Raw genomic sequence first — 14,235 nt, 5'->3', positions numbered from 1 at the left:
GACTTCAAAGCATCAAAGGATAGGCTGATTCTGTTGATAGGAGATATTGCAGCTGGTGACTTTAAGTTGAAGTCTATGCTACTCATTTGCCATTTCAAAAATCATAGGGTTCTTAGGAATTTTGCTAAATCTACTCTGCCTGTGCTCTAGAAATGGAATAACAAAGCCTGGATGACAGCACATCTGTTTATAGTGTTGTTTATTGCGAAGTCCTATATAATAAAACCCTAATATGCAAATCAACCCAACGGCAGAACAATTGGTCGCTATAACACTCACCACTAGTGGGCGGATGCTCAATGCAGGAGCTGCCTGGCAGCTGCGATTGGGGGACTGGGCTGGTCAGCGGGCGGCGCCAGGGCACCAGCCACGTCGGGTGCCAGTAGGGGCCTCCTGATCGCCCCACCCAATGGTCACCCCTCAGATCAGGCCTGATCGCCTGCCAGGCCTAGGAACCCTACCCTATATATTGAGAATAGTCTCTTAGATTTAAAAATTAAAACCTGGGTGATGCTGCAGTGACGTACATGGACTCTGGCTTGCACATTTTGTGGTCAGTCCTGATTCTCACACTTATAACTGTGTGACAAAGCCAATTAGTTACTTTACTTCTCTCTGCTACATTTTTTCCACCCATAAGATAGGGGAAATGGTTCTACTGCCTCAGAAGTATCATGTTATGTACTATTTTTTATAATTAGGGCAAAAAAATGTAGCTGCTCATTATATCATCAAGATGCCTTTCACCTGTATGAAAAGTATGGTCACTGATGCATGCAGTATCCGAGATTGTGAGAGAGATGTCTGACTGCCAGTTTAGGCCCAGTTCTAGGGATTGAGCCTAAACCAGCAATTGGACATCCCCCGAGGGTGCTGGCGGGCTGAGGAACCCCATGTGTCCCCCACACACACCTCTGTGCACAAATTTTGTGCACTAGGCCTCTATGAGGTATAAATCTGATTTATTTTTTAAAATTTTCTCTTTCTGTTTAACTATATATATAGACCAGTCGTTCCCATCATGGGCACAAGACCCACAGGGGGGCAGTTTGATTTTTAGGGGGGTAATTAGAGAATGAGTTATTAAAAGTGAATTTTTTGCATTTCTTATGGTTCTAGAGGCTTCATACAGTATATAAATATACACTGAGTGGCCAGATTATTATAATCTCTATACACATAATAATCTGGCCACTCAGTGTATATCCTATATAATAAAAGGCTAATATGCAGATTGTCCCCTTGACCATTAGTCAGGCCGGCTAACCGCCCATGTCCCCTCCCCCAGGCCAGGTTGGCTGGACCCCACCCATGCACGGATTCATGCACAGGGCCTCTAATATATACACTGAGTATCCGGATTATTATGTGTTCAGATATCATAATAATCTGGCCCTCAGTGTATATTGTGATATATTTATGCATTTCAGTTCTCTATTATATTTTTTGAAACTTTATTTGCTATTTTTTATACCACTTCATATTATTATTTTTTCAAACAGTTTCTTAGTTATTTCTTTCTCAGTACTTCAGCTGTCCTTTCATTCTTTTATTTTTCTCTTTCATGGATGCCATGTTTTTTAGGAGCTTTTTAAAACTACAACAGGCCTTTTAGGCTTCCTACACATATTCACTATTTAATAATAAGAATTATATGTCACAGGGGCAGCATCAGGATTTTAGAGATTTTTGGAGGTGGGGCATGGCCAAAAAAGGTTGGGAACCACTGATATAGACCCAGTTCATTGCTTTTGACCACATACTCTTAATGTATGCATATACCACATATTACTTATCTATTCTCAGTAATGTACACATAATATGCCTCTTATCTATTTGCTTCCACAAATATTTCACTTTTTGTAGCTATATGAAATCTTTTCCATGGTTTATAATCAGGAAAGAAATTGTAGGTGTAGGAAATACACATATTTAATGTCACTATTTCAGATTGTTTTTGGCATTTCAGATTGTTTTTGAATTCGCCTGCCTGGCATGGCTAGGTGGTTGAGCATGGTCCTATGAACCAGGAGGTCATGGTTCAATTCTAGATTAGGGCATATGCCTGGGGTGCGGGTTCCATCCCCTGTGTGGGGCATACGGGAAGCAGCCGATCAGTAATTATATCTTATTATTAATGTTTCTCTCTCTCTGTCCCTTTCTCTTCCTCTCTGAAATCAATTAAAATATATTTAAAAAATAAACAAAATAGTTGAACCCATTTATACTCTTAATAACAATGCATGAAGGCTATCCTTGTCAGTTTAAATGAGAACCATTAAGTGATATTAAATATTAGTCTTAAGAGATACTGGAAACAATAAAAATAGAATGCAAGCCGGGACCGGTTTGGCTCAATGGATAGAGCGTCGGCTTGGGGACTGAAAGGTCCCGGGTTCGATTCCGGTCAAGGGCATGTACCTAGGTTGCGGGCATATCCCCAGTAGGGGGTGTTCAAGAGGCAGCTAATCGATGACTCTCTCTCTCATTGATGTTTCTAACTCTCTATCTCTCTCCCTTCCTCTCTGTACAATATCAATAAAATATATTTAAAAAAAATAGAATGTAAAAATGAAATATATTAATTTTCTTAAGGTAGAAAAATCTTTGTGACTAGATTTTGCTTTATATCATAAACTTCCCCAAATTGCCAATAAATAGTTTAAAAGATTGTTAGAACTACTAACTCTAGATTTCGTAGTTCTAACAATCTGTTAACTAAGCTTATGTCATTCAACAAAAAGTTAACTAGTGGGTTTTATATGTCAGAATGATCAAAAGAGTAGAACATATTATTAGGACAATTTTTTTTTTTTTTTTTTTTTTTAGTAAAATATAGCCTGGCTAACTAGAATGTGCTCTGTTATCAGAATTGACCCGATTTAAATGAAAAGAAATGTTTCCGTGTGCTTTCATGCATTGTAATTTCATGTAAGATAAATGAGCATAATGAATGATAAAGGCCACAGGGAATGCACCTATCCTATATAATAGGATAGGAATGTGCTAATTATCTGTTATGCCCTGAGGCGTAATGACCTACTGCTTAATGACCTGGTCACAGATCTGCAGGAGGGTGGGGAGGGAACTACAAGTGGGCAGCAGAAAGCTACAGGAGGGGGCAGGGCAGCAAGCAAGCAGGAGGCGAGAGCTATAGGAGGGTGGCAGCAACCTACTGGCACATGGATTCATTTCAAATAAAGTTTATTAGCCTGCTGTAGTAAGGGAGAACACACCTATCTAGGCACTGTAAGATGTCTTAATAAGATGAAGTGGGCAAGGGTTTTGGCTTGGACTGAATGATTCTAAAGAAAGGCTAGGAATGTAGTCCAGGATTGGATACTACAGTTCATAAGTGCTGTCACTTTGGTAGTTGGGTATGTCAGCATTCTGTTAAAGAGTAGGAGTGAAGCAGAGCTGGGACATCTTGGTAATAATGTAGTACTCACTCATAAGTGGACTATAAAGTTGAGCAAAGCTTTATTTTCTCATTTCCTTACTCTTGGCTTGCCATTCATCTGTTAGAGATATTAGAATCTAATTATCAGTGGGGTTTATTTTCACCTTCTCAGTCCCTCCTTTTGGTTGGTTTCAGGGAAATACAGATCTCCGTTGCCAGATTCCATTGACTAGAAGACTTTCTATTGTTGTACTGAAGTTTGTTCTTTATGCATATTTTTGTTTTTGTAAGGTTATTGAATCATCAGAAGCAAAGGTGGCTGTGTCCATTTAAGATTCTAGAAATAACATTTGAGCACTATAACACTGACAGATGGAGCAAGATTATTAACAGTTTTAATCTGCTTCTAAAGCCAAGAGCCAAGGTTTTGGAGTAGATAGAAAATTTCTTAGGTTTGACATTTAAAGGGGCTGTCTGTCTTGTTTACTATTTTTAGTTTCCTTTTTATAGAGTTGCTTAGAAATTGAGTGTAATTGTCCAGAAATTAGAGTGAGCTGAGTTGTACCTAAAAAAAAAGTGGCTATAATCTCAACAATCTCAACATATTTTAGTGAAATCATGATCAAATTGTAGCCAGGTAGTGGATTCATACAGGGAGTGGCTAGGGGATACAAAGAGCAATATTATGTATAACGTTGTTAGAGATAGCAAGTGTCTGTTAATAATTCAGAAATTTAAACCAGCAGAGAAGGAAGAGAAGAGTTTTGGAATAAAGAATAAGAACATGTAGATTAAAGCATGATAATCTTTGGTTCTGGCTCTTTAGATCTTGTTCCCTGGCTCCTTGATGGCAGCTTGTTTGTGCTGCTTGATTTGATGGTCTTGGGGAGAAGCTGTGTCATTCTCTTACATTGTCTTTTGGAGAATTTCTAGGAATCCTCAGTTTGAGGTCTCTGGCTGGAACAGTCTTCCAGTAATTTAGTGATTGTGTGTCAATTACAGTGATACAATAATTACAGTGTTGTGTCACTGTAATTGAGTGCTATGGATACAAGGTGTTTTCATTGCTGTTTTAGTTCTTAACAGAATATGGCAAGATTATTTCCATGGGGGTTCCAGTGCAGTCTTTTCCTAACAATGCTTCAAAAATAGCCAGTTACCTAATCTAGGAGCTGGTAGAGCTGATTTTCTAGCAAGGGAAAATAATTCTATCAGTGAGAAGATTGAACAGCTCTGGAATATTACTATGTTAACCGTAAATATTAGAATAGAAGAGAATGGCTCCTCTATTGACATATAGCACATAAGTAATTTATAAGGATTCAGTCAGTTATCCAGGGAGTTAGAACATAGTGTGAACAGTGAGGACTTGAACAAACCTGTATGGCCCTTTAATTTCTACCATCAATTATACTATGGCTGTCCCTGATTGATAGGAATATTAATACCTAGAACCAAAAATCAGTTTGAAACAGTTACTGTATCAGTTTTTGTATATGAACATGAGTCTACCTCTTCTTAAAGTGCAATCACTGAACATATATACATGAATATATTTTATTTGCATTTAACTACTCTAAATATAACTTTTGTCATTTATTATATAAGTGAATTTGGAGAAAACAGAGTTTTCATAATAGGAAATCCAAAGATATTTTAGTTGTGAAAGACTTCTTGTCAATTTTGTTATTTTGATTTTGGGACCTAATTCGCAAAAGGCAAAATCAAGAAGAGTTTTAAATGATGAACCTTAATTATGGTATCCAAAGTTAAGAATTAATTCCAGGCAATATTTGAAAGTACAGTAATAAGAACAGGAATCATTAGAACTTTTAACCTTTTAAAATAAGTAAATTTTATGAAAAATGACTTAAAATATCACTAAGATGCAATAATATATTATATTTAAAAGCATTTTTTTTTCTACTTGGAGATACTAAGATCATTAAAAATACCAAAAGTATCACACTAAAACAAGCCAGGCTGTTCAGCTCACATCTCTATGGTGTTGGGACCAAACTGGTTTATTATCTTGCATAATCACTGAGATTTCATTCTGTAATCCAGCATTCTTACAGACCTTTCCCCTCAATAACTATTGTAACTCAGCACACATTAACAGTTGCTTATGATGTTTCCAAATCATCACACAATAAAGATAATTAAATCTAAATTTCACACATTAGCCTTTATGTAATTCACAGTTTTTACTACATAATGAAGTTCAGTGATTAGTTCAGCTGTTTTTTGTTTGTTTTTTCCCCCCTAAAGAATGACTTTTTCCATGAAGGAAGCAGTACACAGATTTTCATTCTGGTGCAAGCTCCTTGATCTGGCTGACTATTCCATAACATTTTCCTGTCATTGCAGCTATTGATGTAATCCTTCAGAACTGTCTGTTTATATAGATTAAAGTTGATTTCAGAGAGGAAGGAAGAGCAAGACAGAAACATCAATGATGAGAGAGAATCATTGATTGTCTGCCTCCCGCACGCCCCCTACTTGGGATGGAGCCTGACCGGGAATCGAACTGTGACCTCCTGGTTCATAGGTCTATGCTCAGCCACAAAGCCACTCCAGCTAGGCCAGCTCTTACGTAGAGCTTAAACTCCATACCATAGCTGTTGACAGTGTAATCAGTACTTCATGATTGTATTGCAGAGCTAGTCTAGAACATCTAGCTTCCATAACTGCTGTTGACAGGCCCAAAGGTATCCTGATTCCTGATCCTTTATCTTTTTGCAATAATTTTTATTGAGTTATAATTAGCATAACATTGTGTAAGTATAAGGTATACAGTGTATTGATTTAATAAATGTATATATTGTAGTGTGATTAATAACACAGTGTTGGCTAACATCTCTCTCACATCACATAGTTATTTTTTGTGTGTATGTATGTTGGGAACAATTAAAATATTTGTCTTTTAGCAACTTCAAGGCTTATAATACACTATCACTGTCTATAATTATTGTGTAATTATTAAATACACTAGAGGCCCGGTGCATGGATTTGTGCACTGGTGGGGTCCCTAGGCCTGGCCTGCGCCCTCTTGCGATCCAGGACCCCTCAGGGGATCAAAATAAACAAGCAGAACAGAAACATTCATAGATACAGAGAATCTTTTTATTATTGCCAGATGGAAGGATGAAAAAGGCGAAGAGATTAAGAAGTACAAATTGATTTTACAGAATAGTTATGGGCATGTAAAGTACAACATAGGGAATATAGTCAGTAGTATTCTAATAACTATGTATGGTGTTGGATGGGCGCGAAATTTATCGGGATGATCACTTAATAAATTATCTAATGTCTAATCACTGGGTTTTACACCTGGAAGTAATGTAATTCTGTTAACTGTAATTGAAAAATAAAAGAATGATTAAAGAAATTATTACTTGGTAGAGGTGGATAAATAGTAATGGGTAAGTAAATAAATAAAATTTTAAAAAAAGTATTGCCTCACTTAGAGTGGCTCAGTTGGTTGAGCATCATCCTGTGCACCCAAAGGTTTTATTTTGTGTCAGGGCTCATATGTGGGTTGCAGGTTCAATCCCCAGTCAGGGAGTGTAGTGAAAACAACAAATAGATGTTTCTTTCTCTCTCCCATCCTCTCTCTAATAATGTCCTTGGTCAAGAATTTAAAAAAATATCTCCATATATAAAAGACTAGTATGCTAAGTGTCCTACTGTCTGATCAGTCGCTATGATGCTCTCTGACCATCAGGAGGCAGACACTCAATGCAGGAGCTGCTGTGACGAGCACTGGCCATTTATAGAGAAAAGGTGCCGTGCACCTGGCACCCACAAAGCAACACTTGGCTTCCCCCAAGTGGGACACAGCCCACTACCACTCTGGAAGGACAGCCCACCAAATTGCAGCTGACGCTGCTGAGACCCCATGCCACAAAATGTGGGCGCCGGGTAATGACATCATATAGCAATGCCTGGCTTTCTCTTTCTAGTGACCACTAGCCTCCTTGCAGTTTCTTCAGCTCAGTATCATGGCTTGCTTTATAGCCAGGTGCAGACAATTTACACTTTAACCAAGTAACTGAAGCGTTTTCTGTGCCTCATCTCATTTGATCCTCACAGAAGTCCTGGAGTAGATATATAGGAGACTCAATAAAATCCTATTTTCTTTTCATTAGCTGGAAAACAGATTTAGAAAGCTTAGAAGCATGACCTAACTGAAAAGAAGAAATTGTGGACCTTGACAATGACTTCAGGTTTTCTCACTGTGCAAAATATAGTCAAGTACTGCTTCAGTTAAATATTTTATCCTTTGTTCTCCCTGCGTGATGTACAATCCCTACTTTGTGTTAGTATTTATTGCTGTGTTGCTGACAATTACTTGAAAGAGAAGTTGGGGTGCTTCACTTGGCTGGAAAAAAGTTTAGCTAAATCAGATAACTGGTCTCTCTGCCACCTGTTCTTATTTACTCCCCCTAAGCATTCAAAAGACAGTTAAAGATGGTCAATTTACCAATTAAATAAGTTTATCCTATCTAATAAAAGAGTAATATGCAAATTGACCATCACTCCAACACACAAGATGGCTGCCCCCATGTGGTTAAAGATGGCTGCTCTCATGTGAACACAAGATGGCCTCCACAAGATGGCCAGCAGGGGATGGCAATTGGGAGGGACCAGGCCTGCAAGGGAGAGCATGGGGGGGGGGGGGGACGACCCAGATCTGCAGGGGAGAGCAGTTGGGGGGGACCAGGCCTGCAGGGGAGGGAAGTTGGGAGGGACAAGACTGGCAAGGGAGGGCAGTTGGGGAGGACCCAGATCTGCAGGGGAGGGCAGTTAGGGGTGACCAGGTCCGCAGAGGAGGGAAGTTGGGGGCAAACAGGCTGGCAGGGGAGCAGTTAGGCATTAAGCTGGCAGGGGGATGGTTAGGGGGTGATCATGTTGGCAGGCAGAAGCGGTTAGGGGCAATCAGGAAGGCAGGCAGGTGAGCAGTTGGGAGCCATCAGTCCTGTATTGTGAAAGGGATGTCTGACTGCTCTTTTAAGCCCTATCCTACCAGGATCCGGCCTAAAAGGGCAGTCGGACATTTCTCGAGGGGTCCCAGATTGGAGAGAGTGCAGGCTGGGCTGGGGACCCTCCCCATGCATGAATTTCATGCACTGGGCCTCTAGTGTGTATGTGTATGTGTGTGTTTTGTGTGTGTATAAAGCTCTTGCTGGTGCCAATCACATGCGTGTGTTTCCATCTGTCATTGTCAATGGTGAATTTGGTTGACACTTCTATTATAGAGAAAGGGCGAATAGCAATATTAAAATATTTCTTCTAATTAATTTCTTTTCAATGTGCATGAATTTATGCACCAGGCCTCTAATAGATAGATAGATAGATAGATAGATAGATAGATAAAAATAGTACTAGCATGTACCAAAAAGACAAAGTCCTACTACTATAACATTTACTTTAGTAATATTTTTAATTTAAATTTTACTTTTTAATTACAATTTACAATCAATATTTTATATTAGTTTCAGGTGTACTATTAATACATAGTGGTTATATAATCATGTACTTTACACAGTGTTCCCCTTGATATTTCCTGTACTCACCTGGCACCATACATAGTTATGATATTATTGACTACTAGTATATTCCTTATGCTGTACTCCACATCTTTATGACTGTTTGTAACTACTCATTTCTACTTCTCAGTCCCTTCATTTTATTTTTGTCACCCTCTTTAACTTCTTTAAGTCTTTCAGAACTCATTCAGACTTAATGAACATCAAATACAGATATTTTTATTGCATTTTTAATATGAGAACCTGTGGTGCTTTACTAGAAAGTATATGAAAAAGCTGATTGTAATAAAACAAATTTTTGTAATTGGTATTTGTTTTCTCAACCAAGGTTTGGGTGTAAAATATATTTTAAAAACAAAGATAAAACTATGTAGGTTTTAATAATTATTTAAAATAAAGTATTAAATTAATAGATTTTATACTGAGTTATGCATTTGTTCATTGAAACCTTCACTCTATTCAGGTCTCCAGCTCTACCATCTCTGCCCTTCTTTTAGTTAGTATATGACCTCATTTCTAACATCCAAAAAGTATAAAAGCCGTCACAATGAGAACTCCTCCAGTTTTTTTTTGTTTTTTTTTGTTTTTTTTGCCTATGAACCAACTTCTTTGCATCTATAATATATTTATCCTTTTCTCTATCATCTTCCCATTACAGTGGAAGAAGTATTTTTCTTTCTAGACACTAATATGTCTTCAATGTTTCAGTCTTTGTTCTCTTAATCTTTTTCTCTGTCTCCTCTATCAACAGCTTATTTTCTCTGGTTTCTTTCTGTCAGTACTTAATAAGTTTCTTCCATCTTAAAAAAAACAAATAACTCTTTAACCTTGTGTGTTCTCCAGCTGCTGCTTTATTTTCTCCCCTTCAGAGAATTATCTACATTTATTGTTTCAATTTACTTATGCCCCATTCATTCCTTAGTCTTCTGCTATATGGACTCTGCTACTATATCACTACAACTATTTTAGCCTCGTCCACTATCCAATAGTGACTTAATCATTTCTAAATTCAGCAGACTCTTTATTTTCCCCCCAGCATACTCTTTTTAGTCCACCTTTTACTAGACCTCTTGGCAACTTTTAGTACTATTTGTGCCCTTTTTGAAAAATTTTTTCTTGCTATTTTTTATATTTCTTCTCCGTTGGTCTCATTGGTCTCATCTACGCTCATGTTTTACATTACTATGTATATGGTGATTACAGAAACTTTTTTAAATTTAATTTTATTTTTTTAGCTTTAGATGTGTTTATTTAGCTTGCCATCCTCATTTAGGTGTCTCACAGGTACCCTAACTCAACCTACCCAAAATGGAACAGTCATTGTCCTGTTTCCTCAAATCTTTTTCTCCTGCTATATTTTTTACTCCAGTCCATGATATTGTTAGTGACCTGTTGCCAGAGGCAGAACTTACCTGATTCCTCCATATTCCTTATTTCTAATATTCATTGACCAAATGCTGTTGGTTTTACTTCGCGTTGGTCCTGCTTGTTTACTTTCTGTAGCAACCACCGTACTATAATAGCCACCATTATCTCTCACCTGAGAAATTTTAATAATATTTCTTTTAACTGGTCTCTCTACCTCCTGTTCTTATTTACTCCCCCTAAGCATTCAAAAGACAGTTAAAAAATTTTTCCCCCCAAGTAAAATATAATTAATATTCTCTGGTTAAAAATCTTCAACGGAGTGCTTTCTGTTGTTTGTTAAGTAAAAAGACTTTTATGTTCTTCCTAATTATATCCCTAGCCTCATCTCCAGTTGTTTAGTATATCTGCTTTTTTCCTCAAATGCTTTTCTCTCACCTCATAGGCCTTCACACTATTTCCCCTCTTAACTGACACACATACGCTCTGTGGTTTGTACTTGCCCTGTCATAGTATTTATTATTTTTTATTGTGGTAGATTAATTATTTACCTATCTGTTCTAGTAGATATAGAAAGCTTAAAAGAGGAAATCCCATTGTAACCCTGGTACCTACAGTTCTGAATATACAGCAACTGCTTAATAAACACATATTGAGTGAATCTCTTTGAAGGTAATTTGAGGATCTGAGGATACCAACATACTTTAAATTATAACCATTTTGTACTTTAGTGATGCATTTGTTTTTTTAACCTACTAATATGTGAATGGGTATGGGTTTTAGAAAGCAAGTTTTCTTTTATGTGTGTGTATTGTACATAGAAAGGAAGTATCCTACCTAATAAAAGAGTAATATGCAAATTAACCATCACTCCACTCCACAAGCCACGCCCACACAGCCAATCAGAGTGAGTATGCAAAGTAACCCCAACCAAGATGGCTGCAGCCACAGAGGCTTGGGTTTCTCTGGCAATGGAAGAAGCCAAGCTTTCCGCCTGCTCTAGCAGGCCTAAGCCTCCACTCCAGGCTACAAAGTTTCAATTATAGAAAATACATTACACCCAACAGAAATGGCTAGGCCACAGAGCGAGCAGGGGGCTTGGCTCCACTCCAGGCTACAAAGTTTCAATTGTAGAAAGTAAATATACCCCAGATACCAGGGCCTCCGCTTGGGTTGCTGGGGGGTGTGGCCAGCCTGAAAACCACCACAGGCCCTTAACACACCCTTCACACAGGCTGCCTCATGTCCCAAGGGAACCCCCACCCTGATCCAGGACACCCTTCACGACAAACCAGCTGGCCCCCACCTGTGTACCAGGTCTCTATCCTATCTAATAAAAGAGTAATATGCAGATTGACCATCACGCCAATATATAATATGGCTGCCCATTAGGTCAAAGATCCTGCCCCCATATGCACACAAGATGGCCACCACAAGATGGCCAGCAAGGGAGGGCAGTTGGGAGGAACCAGGCCTGCAAAGGAGGGCAGTTGTGGGTGATCAGGCCTGCAGGGGAGGGCAGCTGGGAGGAGCCAGGCCTGCAAGGGAGGATAGTTGGGGGCAATCAAGCCTTCAGGGGAGGGCAGTTAGGGGTAACCAGGCTGGCAGAGGAGGGAAGTTGGGGACAAATGGGCTGGCAGGGGAGCAGTTAGACATCAATTAGGCTGGCATGGGAGTGGTTAGGGGGTGATCAGTCTGGCAGGCAGAAGTGGTTAGGGGCAATCAGGAAGGCAGGCAGGCGAGCAGTTAGTTGGGAGCCATCAGTCCTGGATTGTGAGAGGGATCCCAGATTGGAGAGGGTGCAGGCTGGGCTATGGGATAACTGCCCCCCCCCCCCGCCCCGTGCACGAATTTTATGCACTGGGCCCTAGAACATAAATAAGAGCAGAAAAAAACCTACTATTGGAAATCAGAAACTCCATTGTCTTCTGTGGACAAATCTTATGTTCCTTTGGATCTAACTTCCCTCTTCAAATAATGGGATTGGACTAGATCACATGTGTCAAACACAAGGCCTGCGGGCCAAATCCAGCCCGCCAGGCCTTGCAATGTGGCCCGCACCGCGCTGTCATCACTGCACTCCGCTGTCAGTTTATGACATTGTCAGTTTATGACTGTTCAGTAAAGCATTCGGCCCACAATTTAGGCTGGATTTTAGATTTTGGCCCCTTCTCTGATTGAGTTCGACACCCCTAGACTAGATTGTCTAAAAACATATCTCTTGTATGATACTCCATATATATATGAGAGGCGTTAAATGTATAACTATGTAATTTTTATTTTTTTATTGAAATGCATACAAATTTTTACTTATCTGCATATTAAAATAACTTTGTTTTTGCAGGAAAGATGATAAAGACTATGCTTTAAAACAAATAGAAGGAACCGGAATCTCTATGTCAGCATGTAGAGAAATAGCAGTAAGTGGAGCTCTTTTTATCATCATTATTACCAACTGTCTTAGAAGGTCTATTATGTAGGTCTCTGAATTGTGATTGTCATATATACACATTAATTGAAAATTAGTAAATATTTTCATATCAACTATATGTAGAAGAATATATTCATTATGTAGAGGTGTCATGTAAATCTAACAAATATTTCTATGTAAATTTATTTTATTGGTATTAAATCAATCTGTTATCTATATAAATATATATATTTTTTCAATAAAAATCACTAAATAGTTAAGGGTTTAGTTCTTATCATTTTATCTAGTATAATAAATGTCATATGTTAGTTCATATAAAAATAACTTTTCTATTTTAATGATGTTGTTACTTATGTGACCTTAAAATGAGATCGTGTTTGATTTTCATAGTATCTGTCTTTTTATATAAACATACATGCCTTTTTCTTTTGGGAGCATAGGTTTCCATATGGTACTAGAATCTCATTTTGATTTCAAAGGAAAATATTCTTCATGTTAATCCACTACTAACTAGTCATACAATTAAATTGAGTATTACTCCCATGAGATTTTCAGTTTTTAATATTGTAAAACTGTGGGTCCAAATGTATTTTTTTCTGGCTTTAAAAATAATTTTACTCATTTAACAAATTCTATACCATAAGAATTTTAACTAACAGTCATTTATTGTGTATCATGTTGACAGGAACTAGAGTAGGTAAAAGTAAAGAAACGGAATAAGAGTCTATAAAGGTATGCCGGGTTGGAAATCATATTTTATTTAATTGATACATTTTTCATAATTTTGAATCTTGAGGCAAATCTGTACATTAACTGTCAGTTCTTCAACACCTATTATTATAGTCAGTTTAAAGGATTAAAATCCATTGAACTATGGTAGTGACGTCAGAAGTCATGATAGTGATTACTTTTGGAGGAGATGGAGTGGCATGGATGGGGACAAGGTAGTTTTCAGCATGCTAGTAATGTTCTATTTCTTGATCTTACTCTGAGTCTGGTTATATGGGCTTAATATGTGAAAACTCACTGAGCTGTGCTCTTGTGGGTGAGTGCTTTTCTCTGTGTTTATTATAGTTCAACCAAAAGTTTTAAAGACAAGCAAAACTCCATTGATTGCAGGAGACATATTTATGTTTATAATGAAAACTGTAAATCTAGTTTAAGCACAAAAAGGAATATGAAAGCTAATTTTAATATACTAATTGTGATTCTTCAGCCTAAGGTGAACAGAAATTTTTAATTTTTTTTTTTTTTAGAAATTTTTAATTTTTATTAATTTATAATTTTTTTCCTTTTATGACTATTGTTTTCTGTGTCTGGCTGAAGAAATCTTTATCGATCCACTGATTGTGAAGATAATTATGTTTTCTTCAAAAAGCTTTTATAGATTTAACTTTATTTTCTAATGAATGATTAAATTTTGTTTGTGATATACTGTAGGGTTTGAGGCTCTTCTCATCTCATTCCATATGAATATACAATTGTTT

The 14,235-nt window shown here is 37.7% G+C and overlaps 1 protein-coding gene across 5 annotated transcripts in view; it reads left to right on the top strand.

Moving 5' to 3' along the window:
• CDK8 (cyclin dependent kinase 8) overlaps positions 1–14,235 on the top strand; it is a 126,833-nt gene that overhangs the window by 38,004 nt on the left and 74,594 nt on the right. For all 5 annotated transcript variants that reach the window (XM_084878786.1, XM_084878785.1, XM_084878784.1 and 2 more), the window contains exon 2: positions 12,662–12,737. In XM_084878786.1, the coding sequence (XP_084734912.1) occupies positions 12,662–12,737 (76 nt within the window). The remainder of the gene's footprint in view (positions 1–12,661; positions 12,738–14,235) is intronic.

The sequence above is a fragment of the Pipistrellus hanaki genome (genome assembly GCF_964339955.1).
Source record: "Pipistrellus hanaki genome assembly, chromosome: 3".
NCBI classification, from domain to species: Eukaryota; Metazoa; Chordata; class Mammalia; order Chiroptera; family Vespertilionidae; genus Pipistrellus; species Pipistrellus hanaki.
This window is presented reverse-complemented; position numbering and strand designations above follow the sequence as displayed.